At 46.7% G+C, this 16,132-nt stretch overlaps 1 protein-coding gene across 5 annotated transcripts in view; it reads left to right on the top strand.

Moving 5' to 3' along the window:
• The window catches only part of LOC119167210 (uncharacterized), a 184,734-nt gene that overhangs the window by 151,897 nt on the left and 16,705 nt on the right, over positions 1 to 16,132 (top strand). For 3 of the 5 annotated variants that reach the window (XM_075866913.1, XM_075866914.1, XM_075866915.1), the window contains 4 exons: positions 602 to 865; positions 2,357 to 2,638; positions 9,892 to 10,134; positions 12,621 to 12,872. In XM_075866913.1, coding sequence (XP_075723028.1) covers positions 602 to 865; positions 2,357 to 2,638; positions 9,892 to 10,134; positions 12,621 to 12,872 — 1,041 coding nt within the window. The remainder of the gene's footprint in view (positions 1 to 601; positions 866 to 2,356; positions 2,639 to 9,891; positions 10,135 to 12,620; positions 12,873 to 16,132) is intronic. The other 2 variants (XM_075866916.1, XM_075866917.1) reach the window with 2 other exon arrangements.

Here is a 16,132-nt window from a genome sequence, read left to right on the forward strand (position 1 = left end):
GAATAGATCAATAGAGAAACTGAAATGCAGATACTTAAGCAGGCAGAAAGCGACATAGAGCTACTCTAGAAAGACAAATTGCTGGAAAGATAGAAGGAAGAGAAAAACAAAGAGAGACACAGAGAGAATGTTATGTAGATAGATAGATAGATCTATAGAACGATAGATAGATAGATAGATAGATAGATAGATAGATAGATAGATAGATAGATAGATAGATAGATAGATAGATAGTACAGATGGTACACGAGTCATTCCGCGGATGCAGATGCGAGGTAATTTAGTGTAGAATTTGTGCCGATCATCTTTTTTAATCAAACGCAAAGAACTGGAAAGCGTGACTGGTGTGGCCTGTCTGTAAGGTGAACGCAATTTTAACGCCAGGAAAAGGGGAACGGCTACTTGAAGAGTAAGTCCTCTGACCACGCAGGGTTTGTTTCGCAGTCTCGCACACCATACCGTCCCGACCCGTCACACTTAGCGGCGCAGTATACGACGACGCGGAAATATAGAAGAATCGAGAAGGATAACTGTAACGCACTGTCTTGCAGTAAATGGGCGAGTCGCGATTAACGCTGACCACTGCGTGTCCACTGCGCAGACCCGCAGCAGGACATGTGTCTGGACGAGTCCGGCAAGCCGCACCGTCTGGGCGACGAGTGGGAGACGGGTCGGGGTTGTCTGCGACGCGTCTGCACTTGCGTGCTACTGGCCAACGGCTCGGCGCTCGCTGAGTGCGTCGGAGGCTGCCCTCCGCTGTCGGTGACCGTCCAGTCCGCCGAGAAGGACTGTCCGCAACCGGTCGTCGTGACGCCCGACGACCCGTGCCTTTGCCCTTACGTCATGTGCACCGGTCCGCGTGGCGGTAAGGGTCGTAAGCATTGCAACATAACTTCGAGGAAAGCGATTGAGAAACTTATGCCCGAAGGCGTGCGCAGGGGTCTCCGTTAGGTTTGCTAAACACGTTATTTCTGGCGCAGTGCTTAAGTGCCCCGCCCTGACGTGGGCACGCCTTGGCAATGCAAATGTCAATGGCAGCATACAGTTAGGCCCCAATGTAGTGGTTCAAATGATAGTGGTTAAAACAAAATCTACTGGCACATCTTTGTATCTTTGTCTATGATGATAAGTTCATCATTATCGTCATCTTTCCTGCTTTTACCCCAAGCAAAAGTTCAGTGTAACCAGACCTAAGCCTAACCACGATTATAACCCTTCCACCATTCATCCCTTTCTCTCTTTCTCTCTCCCATACATGTTCATGAGTAGATTAATGTTGATGAAGAGCAAAATTGAAGTTTTCGCTGAGAAACGCTACACAATAGACAATTTTAGTTTGTATGTAGACTTTTGCCGTATGCATCTTTTGGGTTAACGGAAGAGTTCACCTGACGGGCAACGCTCGTAGCGACAACTGACGATGCAGAGCGTGGCAAATGTCACGCAAGTCTAATATCGCAACAAGTTACCCGTTATACTAAGCTTCTGGTGCAAAGCGTTGATGGTTAAAAAGTGGTTAACTCGCACTACTTTTATTACTTCGTTTCGATGAGAACTGTTGGAGTGACTGATGGAAAAGGACTGATTGCATATTCGGTGGTCGGCCAAATGCCACGAGATAATGCTACGAGTTCTATACTCCCGCCAACGTCTCTGGTGGAGGCCCTTTTGTCCTCAAGCTCCATTTCAGCACTGCACAGGGTTCAAGGTCTCATGTCCTCTGCGGTGCTGCAGGGTGGCGAGGTGATATCGGATTTAATCCGGCATCTGCAAATGCCAAGTACTGAAATACAATGGCCGAACAGGCTGGCGCATAAACGGAAGAAGTAGGCCGTGTGAGCTTCCTGTGAAAGATAAACTTTCGGCACATTTGCCTGTAGTACGTTGCGTTTCCTGCAAGTGTGTTTCTAGGTTCTCTAGTGTATCCATCCTTGGAAAGAGTATTGATACCTTAGCACGGGAAATTATGAAAGCGTACTACATTAAAAAATGAAGGAGATACGTGTGCTAGTAACACATCTGTTGCTTTACATGGTAATGAGCTTAATTGTTTCTAATCTTTTCGTTTGTGGCTTCTTTGTCATAATTTTTTGTTGTCAATCTTATCGCGTGTTTTTTGAATAGCATGTGAGGCGATGCGCGCGCATGGTTGCTACGATTATATATTTTGCTAGTTTCCGAAAATAAATTAGCTTTGAGTGATGCCCTTTCTGTTCAGTCCTGAATTTTCTTCCCCGATGGTACGCATATTTTTTTGTATTTCAGTAAGCACGTACCAAAAAGCCTAACAAAAGCTTTTATTAAACATCAAGTACTTCACGGACAAGTAAGGCTCGCTTATAACTATTTCCTGCAGCGTCTGTGCCAGCTCCACCTCCCAGCACGGCCGTGGCCGCTCCCCAGCAGCCCGGTCCGGCCATGTGCAAATACAACGGACGCATGTACAGTGTCAACGAGGAGTTCTACAACGGCTGCCTCGAAGTTTGCCACTGCGGCGCCAACCTGCGCGTCAACTGCGCCATCATCGAGTGTCCGCACCACTTCAACCAGCACTTCAGCGAGTGCCTCGAGTGGGACATTGACCCGACGTTCCAGCCATCTCCGCCTAACTGCTGCCCGCCGTCCAAGTGCAAGAAAGGTAAGGCCTACTTTTGGATACGAAGCAGCTTTTGCTCGGGGCTGTGTTCGTCCCTCGGCGACCGTCCGCTCCCCTAGTGCGCATGCGCAAACTCCACTCCATCTGCTCGCGTGAGCGCGAGGAGGTGGGAGGAGACGGCAGAGCACTGCCTCTGCTTTGTTTCTCCTCTCCCGTTTATCTCTCCGCCACGGATGTGTGCTCATATATATTTCTGCGCGCGCTCGCGCCATTGCACTGTCCTAGCAGAATCGGGTGTCCACATTGCGGTTCGTACACTAATACACAAAAATGGAAGGGGCTAAGATAAGCGGTACGCAACATATACACAACTCCACACACAAAGGAAACGTACACGGACACAAACGAAAACAATAAATTCTAACGCAGGTGAACATCAGCGTTGCTTCGCATCCACACAAGGTTCCCTTCGGGAGGTGGTGTAACTTTTTGTTCTTTCGGCGATTACGCGCCATAGGCGTTCCCTCAGAAACGCCAAGACGCGCACTGTCCAGTGATAGGGTTATACAGGATGTTCCACGTAACTTGAATCAAGATTTTGAAAGCGAAAGGCACTTAGGAAGCGAATTGAACCAAGCGCGTACTCATGTAATTTTACTTCTCCCCATAATAATAATTGATAATTCTTAATTACCTAACTTTTTAATTATGGCCGGAAACTCAAAACATGAACACTGAGATGAAGACCACTTTCAGAAACGACCGACTAAATTGTTTTCTGTACGATACGTCTCGCGCTGTTATTTTTTCCACGTTGTAAAGAAAGCCCACGCGCGAAATGTGAAAAGAAGCCGAGAAGCCGTGTGATGGACCACGAGCGCACTGCTGTAGTGCTGCTATAGGCTTTTATATATATATATATATATATATATATATATATATATATATATATATATATATATGTATATATATATATATATATATATGGTGAATGACGCCGCCGCCCATGTCGAGGTCGACGCCGGCGGCAAATCTAGCCGAGATTATCCATATAATTGCTATCGTTGTAAAGGTGGGTAATGATTTAGGGTACCAGGTATGGGAAAGTATAATAGAACATTACAGGCGCCGAGCACAGACCAGATGGCATGACCTTGGAACTTGAAGAGGCCGTCCGGTGTTATAAAGGCAGTCTTTTCTCGATCTCACTCGTCGACCTCGACTTGCCACAGACCCCTTCGCTGTTTACAAACGGAGCTGTGTTTAGAAAAAAAAAAAAAACTGGTGAACGATTTAGAGTATTTGGTTCTCTACTATGGGAGAGCATTAGGCCGTCCCGTACCTTATAGCATGGTCATACAGTCAACGGACCTGCGGGACGGCTTCCGCTTTTGTGCACCAGCGTAGCCTAAAAGCATTGGCGGGGAACGAATACTTTAGAGAGTAGCCAGCCCAGTTTGAACACTTTTGTAGACTTTGACTGGTCAAATAGTTCAAATAATTTTTCTTCTAAACTACACACAACATTATAGGAGGTAGTCATTAAAGAACTTTCCTTTTACCAGATAGCGGAAAAAAAGTCTTTACTCACTCTGGCTAAACTGAAAAAAAAAAATGGCAGCATATCCACGGAGTGCATGATGGAGAGTGGGGTGAAGAATTCATCCGTCCATTCGTTCTTGCTTCCGTCCGTCCATGCGTCCGTCAGTGTGACCGTCCATGCGACCATCAGCCCGTCCGTGCGTGCGTCTGTTCGTGCGTCCGTCCCTGCGTTCGTCCATGCAGCCGCCCCTGCGTCCGTTCATGCGTCCATCCATGCATCTGTCTATGCGTCCGTTCGTCCATCTATTTAACACTCCAAGTACCAGCATCTCGCATCTCTTCATTATATATTCCCCATATAGAAGCACCTCCATCCAGCGGGCATTCCAAGAGCTAAACGAGAGGTGGCACACGCACACTTTCTTACGGCTTGCGCTTCGAGTCCACTTCCCACCTTTAACCACCTCGAGTTCATGGTATATACTAGTTCACTGTATTCATGGCACTGCGGCCGAACGCTCGCTAAACCTTTCGAAAACCAAGGAGGTTACGCCCAGCGAGTATGACGTAGCAAACGTTTTCAGTCAGATAGTGCTCAATGTACATGCCAATGGCTGCTAATGGGAAATTAGAGGCGGAGAATTCGGCTTTTACTTTCTTACGGCTTGCGCTTCGTATCTACTTCCCATTTTTAACCACCTCGAGTTCATTCATGGTATATACAAGTTCATTGTATTCATGGCACTGCGGCTCAATGCTCGCTAAACTTTTCTAAAGCTAAGGAGGTTACACCCAGCGAGTATAAAGTAGCAACCCTTTTTTGTCAGAGAATGCTCAATGTACATGCCAATGGCTGCTGATGGTGATCACAGCCTGCGCGTTAACTAAAAGCCGAATGCTCCTGTCTCTCATTCCCCATTAGCAGCCATTGACATGTACATTGAGCACTATTTTTTATTGTTCAACAACGCACAGAAGTCTCTCACCGGCACCACCTTGGAGGTCAAAATGTTATACTTGTTACATACTACGGGGGACGAACGGGTGCCGCTATAAGGAGCTTCGCCCCTAAAAATAAGTTTTTTGCGAGAGGAATGAAAGAAATAAGTGGAAGTTCCTTGGGAAGCAACATGTGGTGCTGCTTTTTCTATGGCTGTGTTGACACCGACGGAAAAGGCGTAGAGTCGTCTGAACGTGGACTTTTACAACAAATTCACCCCGTTAGGGTGCTTGTCTCCGAATAGTGTATAGGCAGAGTCACGTAACTTGCCCTGCCTTAGTGATGAGACGTGCTCTAATGTCTACGAGATTGCTGCAGTGGAATTGTGGTATCCGCCACAGATGGCTTGATAATGCTTCCCAGCGCACAAAACTGTTAAAAAAAAAAACATGCTAGCGTTTGACTCTATCTGATCGGCACCTGTTATGCGCCGTCAAATGTTTACTAGCACCATCGTCTAACCAGTGCATTATTTCCTCGCATATTATCGTCCTCCCTATGACAGCTCTCTCGCGTACCTTTTAACAGCAGGGCTTTGAAGGCGAAAGCCTTCAGTGTCTGATGCTCGCTTTCATTCGTCCGTGCCCCGGAATGGTGCCAGCTGTGGCATCTCCCCTCACACCCTCTCAGCAATCATGTGACTGCACATCAACGCAGAACAACAGTTGTGCCTTCACACCTGTGACCTCTGACTCTTACACTCTTTCGTCAATCACGCGATTGCTAAAGGATGTAAAAACTATAAAAAGACAAGGAACAGCCAGACCAGTTTTACGAAAAGCCAGAGCCTGTCATAAAACACACTGTGAAACTTACAGTGCCCTACAATGCTTTAAGTGTGGCAAGGTTCTGTGGGTGACCAGAAAAAGCTGCGTGGGTATGCGCTAAGCTTTTCGTAGAGACACATACTGTAGTATAAGCAAGAGGTGCTGAAGAGAAAGTAATGTGAAGAGCAGTCACGTGAGCGTGAGGAAGGGAAGAAGGAAGGGAGAGAGTAAAGCATGTATAGTATAGCTAAGTGGGGGCGTGGTGGGACTGATTTGTCAGAGAAAGAAAATGAGATAAGGTGGTACATCATAGTATACGATATAGCATACTATGTACGATATAGCATAGTAACGGTTCAGAAAAAGAAGAGCGAGGGTGATAAAAGCCATGTAACACTTAGAAAGAGAGAAAAAGAGATATTGAGCGATATACACTCATGAATAAATTTGAAAGTACAAAATGAAGAAAGATGAATAAAGTACATAAAGTTACGCGATTTCCAACTAAGGTGATCCATGTGGGGGTGCGAAGCAGTGCTGGTGTTTACTTGTGTTTCCATTTCTTGTTTCCTTTTATATGTTTCCGTGTTGTGTTTCCTTTGTGTGAGAAGTTGCGTATATGTTGTGTACCGCTTATGTTACCGCCCTCCCATTTCTGAGTATTACCGTGCGTGTGCTGCGAAGTCAACACCCAGTGCTGCTAGGGGAGTTCAACGGCGCGAGTGCGTGCAGCATTATATACGAGCGCACAGCTGTGGCCGAGAGATAGACGGGAGAGGAGAAACGAAGTGGAGGCAGTGCTCTGCCACCACCTCCTCGCCACCTCCTCGCGTGAGCGTGAAGAGAGGGATCAGAGCTGACGCATGCGCAGTGAGGGTGTGGACGGTCGCCGAGGGACGGACACAGCCCCGAGCAAAAGCTGCTTTGCATCTAAAACTCAATCTGCGCTTGCTAGAAGGTGACGCTTGCTCGCCAGCTTCGCAGTTGAATCCTATATCACAGGGACATTAATATTTTAGGACGAGAACTATACTACGTGTTGCAGTATTTTCTGCCGCCGAAGCACGAACTACAGGAGCGTGAGTGTGGCAGGCGCGACGTCACCTGGCGAGATACGTGGCAGTCAGGCGTCCTGCTGCGCTCGCTCGGAGCCTTGTCGCTATGATACTTGTCACTGGAAGGCTTGATGACTCTTTCACCAACACCTGGACGCTCGTTGCGAAGTCACACCATTGATAGAACACTGGCTGTGCTGTCTGTGCTTGCCGCCGGTTTCTGCGCAAGTGACAACCCAAATTTAATCATCCAGTAGATAAAGCTCGTCGGCAGACAATGAGGGTAGCAGACTGGACATAGTCTAGTTAACCTTCCTACCTTTCTTATATTTCTCTCAAGTGAAGGCTCTGTTTTAGTTGAAACGCTGGAGCAAAGAGCCGTGAGACTAGCACGTTCATAGAGCTATAGAAGCTTACGTAGTGCGGAGCGTGCGAGTATCGAAGCTACTGCAGCCGCTGCAGTTGTTCAGCAACACAAATTAACAAGGATAGAGAGAGGCCTGATTTCAGTAAAACACTGGGTGCATATTTTTTTTTGCAAAACAGAAACAATAGTGCATTTTGGTTGGAATAATAAGGTTTAGGAAAGTTAAATCCGAGTGATTCTTGCTTCAAGGCGAATGGCTTAGATGTTTGTTTCATGGTCACGTCAGACACACAAAATAACACGTTAGCCCGCGAGCTGTGCGTCAACTGCGTACTTGCGGCACTTTCGTGAGTAAAACAATGGATGCCTCTCCTAACTCCTAAAGCCGAAACTTAAGGGTGTGCTAGTTTTTCCTGCCACCTTGACGAATAGATCTTGGGGTCCGCCTAGCATATGCGGTCGCGACAGTACGCTGTCCTTAAAACAACTGGACTGGAATCAACTAGTCTTGAACTAAACTCGTTGCAAGCCGCGTTGCCAAATTTGTTTTGTTTGCGTATGTTGGCTTCTCTGGTCTTGGTTAATAAATGTTAATGAAACTAATGACTGTCAAATACAACCTCAGAAAATATGCAACCACTGCCAACATTCAACGCTGCTTTTCCCTCTGCCCCCCCCCCCCCATCGCCTTCAGAGAATTTGCATCGATACCTCATCTAATTACAATTGCTCACTTACTTGACCTCAAACACGTAGGGCGTACTTCATGTAGCTGTTTTTAAATGCGAAACATTTCTTAGCGAACTTCGGCGACATTGAGCGTATCTATCTATCTATCTATCTATCTATCTATCTATCTATCTATCTATCTATCTATCTATCTATCTATCTATCTATCTATCTATCTATCTATCTATCTATCTACCTATCTATCTATCTATCTATCTATCTATCTAATGTATTTAATCTAGACGCTTACGTTTGGGTGCTCTCATGGTCACCCCTTCACTTGGCGCGAATAAAAATTAGCATGAGAGGGTAAGATGGTTTGACAAGTACGACGCACTTGTCATGACATAAATGATGTCACAATCCCATCGAGTACGACGTCAAACACTTCCCGCCAGACAGTGGCACACACCCATGGGTGGGTATGTGCCGTCGGTATGCGGTATGTGCCACAGGTGATTGACACTTCTTATCTTCCCAGGAACGACGAGAACACACATGGGCAATTTTAACGCCCGAGTGTCAAGAAATATCCGACGTTGGTAGCGTCGACCCTACGAGTCCCAGCTGGAATCGAACCCAAGCATTCTGGGTGCCAATGAAGCATTTTACCACAGAGCTATGCCAGGACTTGAAACTACTTTTCAAATAGACGCTAATCTTCGCGAAACATCAATAGTGGTTGCAGTGCTGCCTACACAATTTTATAAACATTACATATGTACTATTTTGATACAGCCATCACGCCGGGTTATCGTCAGATGTGGTTAGTTGTGATAAGCTGAAGTTGATTTATGTGGCGATGTCCAGACCAGGATCTTCGCGAGCATTAGCGCTTGATATCCACTTCTGGTGTTCCTAATATCCATGTTCCAGATGGGCATCATTGCGCAAGTGCAAACAACTGGTTATATAACCATCTGCAACTATTCCACGTATGTCTGTGCATGCGACATTTGTACATTAATTTAGCGTCATTTAACGACGTGTCGCTTAATAAAAAAAATTGCAACACGGTCAACTTTCCCCGCATGCTTCGCATAACGTGGATTCCCAGGTATGTGGGATCTGCCGAATTTTCATCCCGTACATGTTCATATCGCTTTTTTATTTGAACATACTTGAACTTCAATAATACGGAAAGACGGGCTTGTGTGTGTGCGCAAAAACTTCAATTATACTTGAACTTCCTGACAAATTTTATCAAATGTACGGACATCACTACTAGAGAGAACCAATACTTTAAGTATACTTTATTATTATGCTTAGTATTTACATAAGCAACGAAACAGTACTTGATGGCCACTACAGTATAGCCAGACTCTCGCACCGTTAAATGACTGGCGCAGCGCAGTTCTTGGAGGGGAACATGAATTTATTGATGTTCTTTTGTGATTTATGATTTTAAGACACCAGGCTGTGAGTGAGACCTCCTATGAAATCATACATCAGAGATGATACGCTATAGTAGCCTAACGCTATAGTACCGCTATTGTAGTTTCTATGCACGATTTTGTAGGCGCATTCGAGCGCCGCCATCTTGGACTGATAACGTTGCCGTTTTGTACCCGTATCAAAAACAAACAAGCAGGGCTACGGTGAATTCGCACGCACAAAAACGCTTGGGCCGGTACGCCCAACGTTTCAGGACGATGACCATTTATGTTACGCCACAGAAGACCGGCGGAACACTCACTTGCCAGAACAAGATGGGGGCGCGAATTTGTCGAAAGTAAAATGGGGCTTTGTGGTAGGTTGAAACTATAGGTGTAATGTCTAGGCACTCAGCTCGTACTATAAGCGCTGAATTTGTTTATTCACCCGGCATCTTCCAGATGGTTCGTGCCTGTTCCACGACGTCAAGTTCCGCAACTTCCAGCAGATTCCCCAGGAGATGCTCGACTGTGGCAAGCGCTGCGTCTGCGTCAACGGCAACATCTCGTGCGAGAACCGCTGCCCGCCCCTGAACAGCTCGCCGCCGCCGACGCTGCCCTGTCACCCGACTCAGGCGTACCGGGGTCACCTTCCTGGAGACGAGTGCTGCACCCACTGGATGTGCCGAGAGCCCGAGAAGCCCGGTGAGTCGTCGTTGTTCCTCGTCACGTGCAGCGTAATACAGCTCTGCTCTACTAACAACTTCAACGTGGCGTGGCTACATTCGTTTCACCTCGCGTTTCCTCAACGAGTGCGTGGGGGTGTCGTCGTCGTGCAGGGGATGTTTCAGCAAGTGAAGCAGCAACGAAACGAATGTGAGAGTACAGCTGTCGTGCAAGCCTTGTGCAACCGTCGGCTGGCCCGAGGCTTGGGGGGTTGCTGTGATTCGTGAAAGACGGAGCGGCTTACGTTGCTTGGCATGTGCAAATACCAGAAAACGCTCACTGTCGTACTTGTTGGACGTTGCTAAGGTATAGACACGGCTACGCCATCTGCAGTGGTGTCGGCCATCTTGTGCTGCGCCGACTCGGCCCTACCGCGCGGGCAGGCGCGGAGAATTAGCGAACTAGCCGTGCACGACGGCTGCACTTTTTGCGAAACGAGTACTGCGGTGCCAACGCCACCGTGTTGAACTCGTGAAACGAATGCAGCGCCTCCGTGAACTGCTTCACAAAGTGCGAGTGGAGCGAATTAACCTTTCATAGCTGAGTGTAGGGGGCCTCGACGCCAGCGCCGCCTGGAGTCGTAACGGTGGTGACACCGATTGACCGTGCCGCCGCCATGTTGTGTCGGATAGGTTGGCGCTGGTTGGCGCGGACGCAGGTTTGCGCGTGCTTTGCTACAGCGTTGTACGTTGTTCCCTGTTCCCAGCTTAGTGGGTACCTATGTGCAATACCATGGCCCGCGTCACCACTAGGCGCAAGCCCAATGCAGCTAAGGAACAGCCAAAAATATAATCTAACCAAGGAAGTTATATAGGGGCATTATTTGAAGTCATTCGTTCGCCCCAGGGGTGCAGGCAGGATTTTTTTCTTCAAGGCAAGGAGAGGGGGGGGGGGGTACCGAGAAAAAGTACTTGTTTCCAGCGAAAAAAAAAAAAACTATACTGACCGCCTCTCACAGTTCAAGAGCAGGCGCACTGTGGTTCTGTGGGGGAGCCTACATTTTTTGCTTAGGTTGTATTCATGTGCAACTTTTCTGTCGCAAAGGCAATCGGTGGCGGCCCTTCGATCATCTGGGCGGGGCCTCTCTTCCCATCTTAAATTGTATCCGACTAGCATACTCTCATGAAAAAAAAAATTACACGTGCAGATGCAAACACAAGAAGACGAGTCAGCACAAACACCGATCATGTATCAAATGAAGGTATTGTGTAGGAAAAAGAAAGTAGCAGACAAAAGAAAAAAAAAAAGCACTTTAGATTATAAGTCTGCGGAGAATTTTGTTGCACGCAAGCGAGCATGCTGCATGTATAAAACGCTCTGAATGCTTCTGACCCTACGCCTCACTGGGATAAACCTAAACTGCCGATTAAAAATAGCATGCCTGTGGTTTCTAGATATGCATGTTAAATAAGGTTTCTGCAAATAGCAGACACTTAAAAAAACATGGCGTCGTACGACAATGACGCCTCTTGCGACTGTGCATGCCTAAACAGTAGGCGAAACTGTTGCTATAGCATCTAATGTAGGTTGAAAGCTTGCTTTTGAAAGCTGCTGGCTGTACGCTGTATTACAAAGGCTGTTCCGATACGTTCACAAAACATTTCAAAACAAGGAGAAAGATTCATGCATCTGGCAGGACCCTAAACTTCTCAAAATATTGTCGGTAAACGCTATCATGCAGGCACAGTTCAGCATTCCAAACGTGCAATTTTGCGCATTTGGCAAATGGTATTTAAGCCAAATGGTCACAAGTTATACTGCCGTGAAAATTGTGCTTATCGTTGCAGTAAGTAAACGTGGCAAGCAGCTTTGAAAAGTCTAAATTAGTGCACTAAACTCGTTGCAGGTGGTTGAAGCGCAAGATAAACATTAGCGGTAAACATTAGCGATGTGCCCGCACAGGGTTGTACCAGCTGAAACGTCGTGGTTTGCTAGACGTGCGCAGATTTTCCTTGTACGTTTAATAACTGCTGGGCTTAGCTGTGGAGTGTAGCCGAAGCAGCACAAAGTTATACTAACCTGATCCGTCCATCAGTCATTTATGAATCAACCTAAACAGTTAATTAATCAATCAACCTTTATTATTTTATAATGAAACACGTAAATACAGCGTCAATGAAGATGTACAATGAGTCAAAACATAGTTGCCACGGAGTAAAAGCAAAGAACCGTCTAGATTTGTCAGTTTCGCACTGTGAAGCACTCGGTGAACAATATTCAAAGCACTAATCACCCAACAACAACGAATATAATGAACTTTTCATAGAAAGGTTTGCCAGAGATATGTGCAAGAATGAAGCGCCCTAGTGGACCTCAGGCTCCACGGATGTCCAAACAAAACCTAACCCGCGCCTTCAACCACCTGCCACGAAGCCAGCTTGTTTGTGTCAGCCTAAACCCCGGGTGCGTGTGTTTCTAAACTGCGCCCTTCGGCGCTCGCGGCGCCCTCCTCTTGGCGTGCGTAGCGGTGCACTGCCTGTTCCACGGCGAACGCTACAAGCTTCACGAGGAGTGGGAAACGGTCAAGGGCTCCGTGCGCCGCCAGTGCACGTGCAAGCTGCGCGCCACTGGCGCCGCCGAGGCCGAGTGCACGTCTTCGTGTCCGCCCATCCCCGAGCGGTTCCAAAAGCCGAACCCGCAGTGCCCGCGGCCCGTGGTCGTCACGCCCAACGACCCCGGAGTCTGCCCCTACATTGTCTGTAGTCCCACGCAGCCAGGTAATATACGACGGTTAACGGTATGTGTGCTGTGAGACTGAATGGATATAAACGGGGCAATGGTATTACCCTTTCGTAGTCCCCTGAATGCTACGCTAAGATGCTAAGTCCTGGTCGTACTCAGCCAGTTAGTCTTGATGGTGACGGCAGTAATGACCGACAGTGTTAACGGCTACGTACACTATATGTAGTAGTCGATTACCTTTTGTTAATTACGTGACTATGAAAATGAGCTGATAAAGTTTAGTCCCACACAGCTAATTATAGTGCTACGATCGTTGTAGTAGGTGTGGTCTGACAGCGCGAACAGATGCACGCTCTAGTATTTGATTACCAGATGGTAATGATGTCACTGTGACGTTGAGTGGCTAACGTCAATGACCACGTAGCCAGGTGTTGCTACTATCGTTAAAGTCTCGGTGTTCCAAAAGAATATACATGTGCACGTACCTCAGTTGATTGCCACGTGGCAACGACGTGAACATGACGCGCAGCTACTGATGACTAGTCTTGCGCAGTCAGATAATAATGATGGCGATGAAAACGTGGCCTGACATTGTTAACGAGTACACACCCTGCTGAATTATTACCTCATGAAAGTGATGTTACAAGGACATGACGCCGCTGAGATACAGTCCGACATAGTCAGGTAATACGATAATTACAGTATATCTGGTGTGACATGGTTAGTAGGCGCACTTAAGAGTGGTACACCACCCCTTGGTAGTAACTGGACTATGTCTGTGTTGCTTAGCTCCGGTCCCACATAGGCAAATAGTTACAAAATGTTTGTGGTCTGCCACTGCTAAAATGTGCGCACAGGAGTATAAGTATTACCACCTGATATTTATGACACTCCGCTGTTAACATCTCATCTAATCTAGCCAGGTAATACCATAGTTATGGTATGTATCATCTGACAATGTGAACAGGTGCACGTACTATAGTTGTTGATAGCCACATGGCAATGACAGGACAATGACCTTGAGCTAAAATGTAGTCTCATGTAGACAAGTAATGCTATGGTTAGGGTATATGTGGTGTGAAAGTATGAACGGAATGCACACTATAATGCTTGATTACCCCATGGTAATGATTTCACAATGACATCGAACTGGTATGGCCTAGTCATTATACACAGCCAGATAGTAATGACGGAGAAGGCAGTGTAGTCTCATAGTGTTAACGGTTGCGCATACTAGTAGTGGATTACGTTGAGTTAATGACGTGAATGACGCGTCTATGTCGTCGAGCTTCTAAGATCTAGTCTCATGTACCAGGGAATGTGATCGTTACCGTACATACGATACGACACAGCGAACGGGTGCTCGCCTGTAGGTGGTTTTTTATCACCAGGTACTGACTGAGCCACTGAGTCCTACGTAGCCAATTGATAAATATGGTGATGGATGTGCGGTGTGACGCTCTTAAGGGTTGAACATCCTTGTGGTTGATTACTACGTGGTAACGGCGTGACTACGACATCGTGCTGCAGAGAACTAGTCCCACATAGCCAGGGTACAGTATGTTTTGTCGGACATTGTTAGTGGGTACACAACTAGCAGTTGATTGACTAATGTTAATGATGTCACTATTACGTTGAGCTGCTAAGATCTAGTTACGCGTAGCCAGGTAATACAATTGTTACAGTTCGTGTTGTTTGACAGTACGAGTATATGCGCGCCTCAGTAACTGATTACCATATCGTAATGGCATCACTGCGAAGTTGAGTTGCTAAGAGCGACTCCCACGTAGTCATGCACTATGATGGTTACAGTGTCTGTGATATTTTGTTAACTATGGAGCTATGAGCACATACCACGGGGAATTCATTCGTGTGAAGTCTGTCTACAAACAATCCAAGTGCCCGGCGGTGTAGGTTAGCACATAAGATGGCGCGGAGCTAAGCTCGAAGGCAAGGGTAGATTCCTGGTCGCCACAGCCGCATCTAAGTGCAAAGAACCAGCGTGTGCTTAGATGCGGGTGCACGTTGAAGAACCTTAAAGGATTGGAATTATTACGAAGTTCTCCGCTATGGCGCGCCTCCTAATCATATCTTGGTTTAGGCGCACGAAACCGAAGCGATAAATGTTAGCAATGATTCAAGTGCTTGATGGCTTTTGGGCAATCGAATTACGCTGCTAAGATGTTCCACACGGCCGGACCATCGATTTGTGGCATGACTCTCCAACATCATGCACATTCATATGTGGTACACTCTCCGCCCTAGTGATACAGCGGTTTTGAAGTTGAGATGGTATGGTCTTGTACCATGTCACCAGTTAATCTAATAGTTGCAGTTTGTGGGGTGGAAGATACATGTAACAAAGGTGTAAGTCATTCGCCCAATTCCAATCATGCCTGGGAGGCATGCATGCTGGTTAGTTCTTCCATAGACCAGTGTCTCTCCAAGGTGTCACACGAACACCTTTTCTGTCACTATATACACCAGGAGAGGTGCATATTCATGTGGTAGATTGTCTACAGTAAAGCTTTAGTGGCTATTACATTGCACTAATAAGTCATACGGCTGCGTTGCAAGTAGTACAATGGTAACAGTATAAGGTATCATGAACAGATGTACCCAAGTACAGGACAGGAGGACACGAACAACAAAAGAAAAGGCAGGGAGTTAACCAGACAAATGCCTGGTTTGCTACCCGATGCTGGGGGAATGGGAAGGGGGAGTATAAAGATGAGAGAGAAAGAGAATAGAAAGAGACGAAAACAGAAAAAAAGGATTGCTAGTCAATGGGCTGACGCGTATGCAGCGGTGGCACTACACAAAAGTTAAAGGTCTTCACATAGGCCTGTAGCCCTCAAAAAGCGCAAGACGGCTTTGCTGTCTTTTGAGCTGACGAAAGATGAGGACGTTGCTGCAGTAGCATTTGCGTAGAGATGGCCGATCGTCCAATTGTCGCAGTGCGTCAGAAAGCTTCTGTCTTTCAGAGGCAAACCGAAGGCAACGGCATAGCAGATGATCGATGTCTTCTTCGGTGCCGCCGACGTCGCATCCCGCATTGTTGGTCAATCCAATGACTGACAGCGTGTTCATTCTATTACATTTTATAGTAATGGACGCAGTTAAGGTTTGCGATGAATACATGCAAGAAAATTCGCAGTGCAAAATCTGACTTGGATATTTAGAACAGTAGGTTAGGAACTAAGCTTCACCAACATAGGAGAAACGTGTAAAGATGCGTCTTTAGCACGTATGACAAATGAAGTCCATAGTTACGTTTCTGATGTACAGCCGCGGC

The sequence above is a fragment of the Rhipicephalus microplus genome, chromosome 6 (genome assembly GCF_043290135.1).
Source record: "Rhipicephalus microplus isolate Deutch F79 chromosome 6, USDA_Rmic, whole genome shotgun sequence".
Lineage (NCBI taxonomy): Eukaryota > Metazoa > Arthropoda > Arachnida > Ixodida > Ixodidae > Rhipicephalus > Rhipicephalus microplus.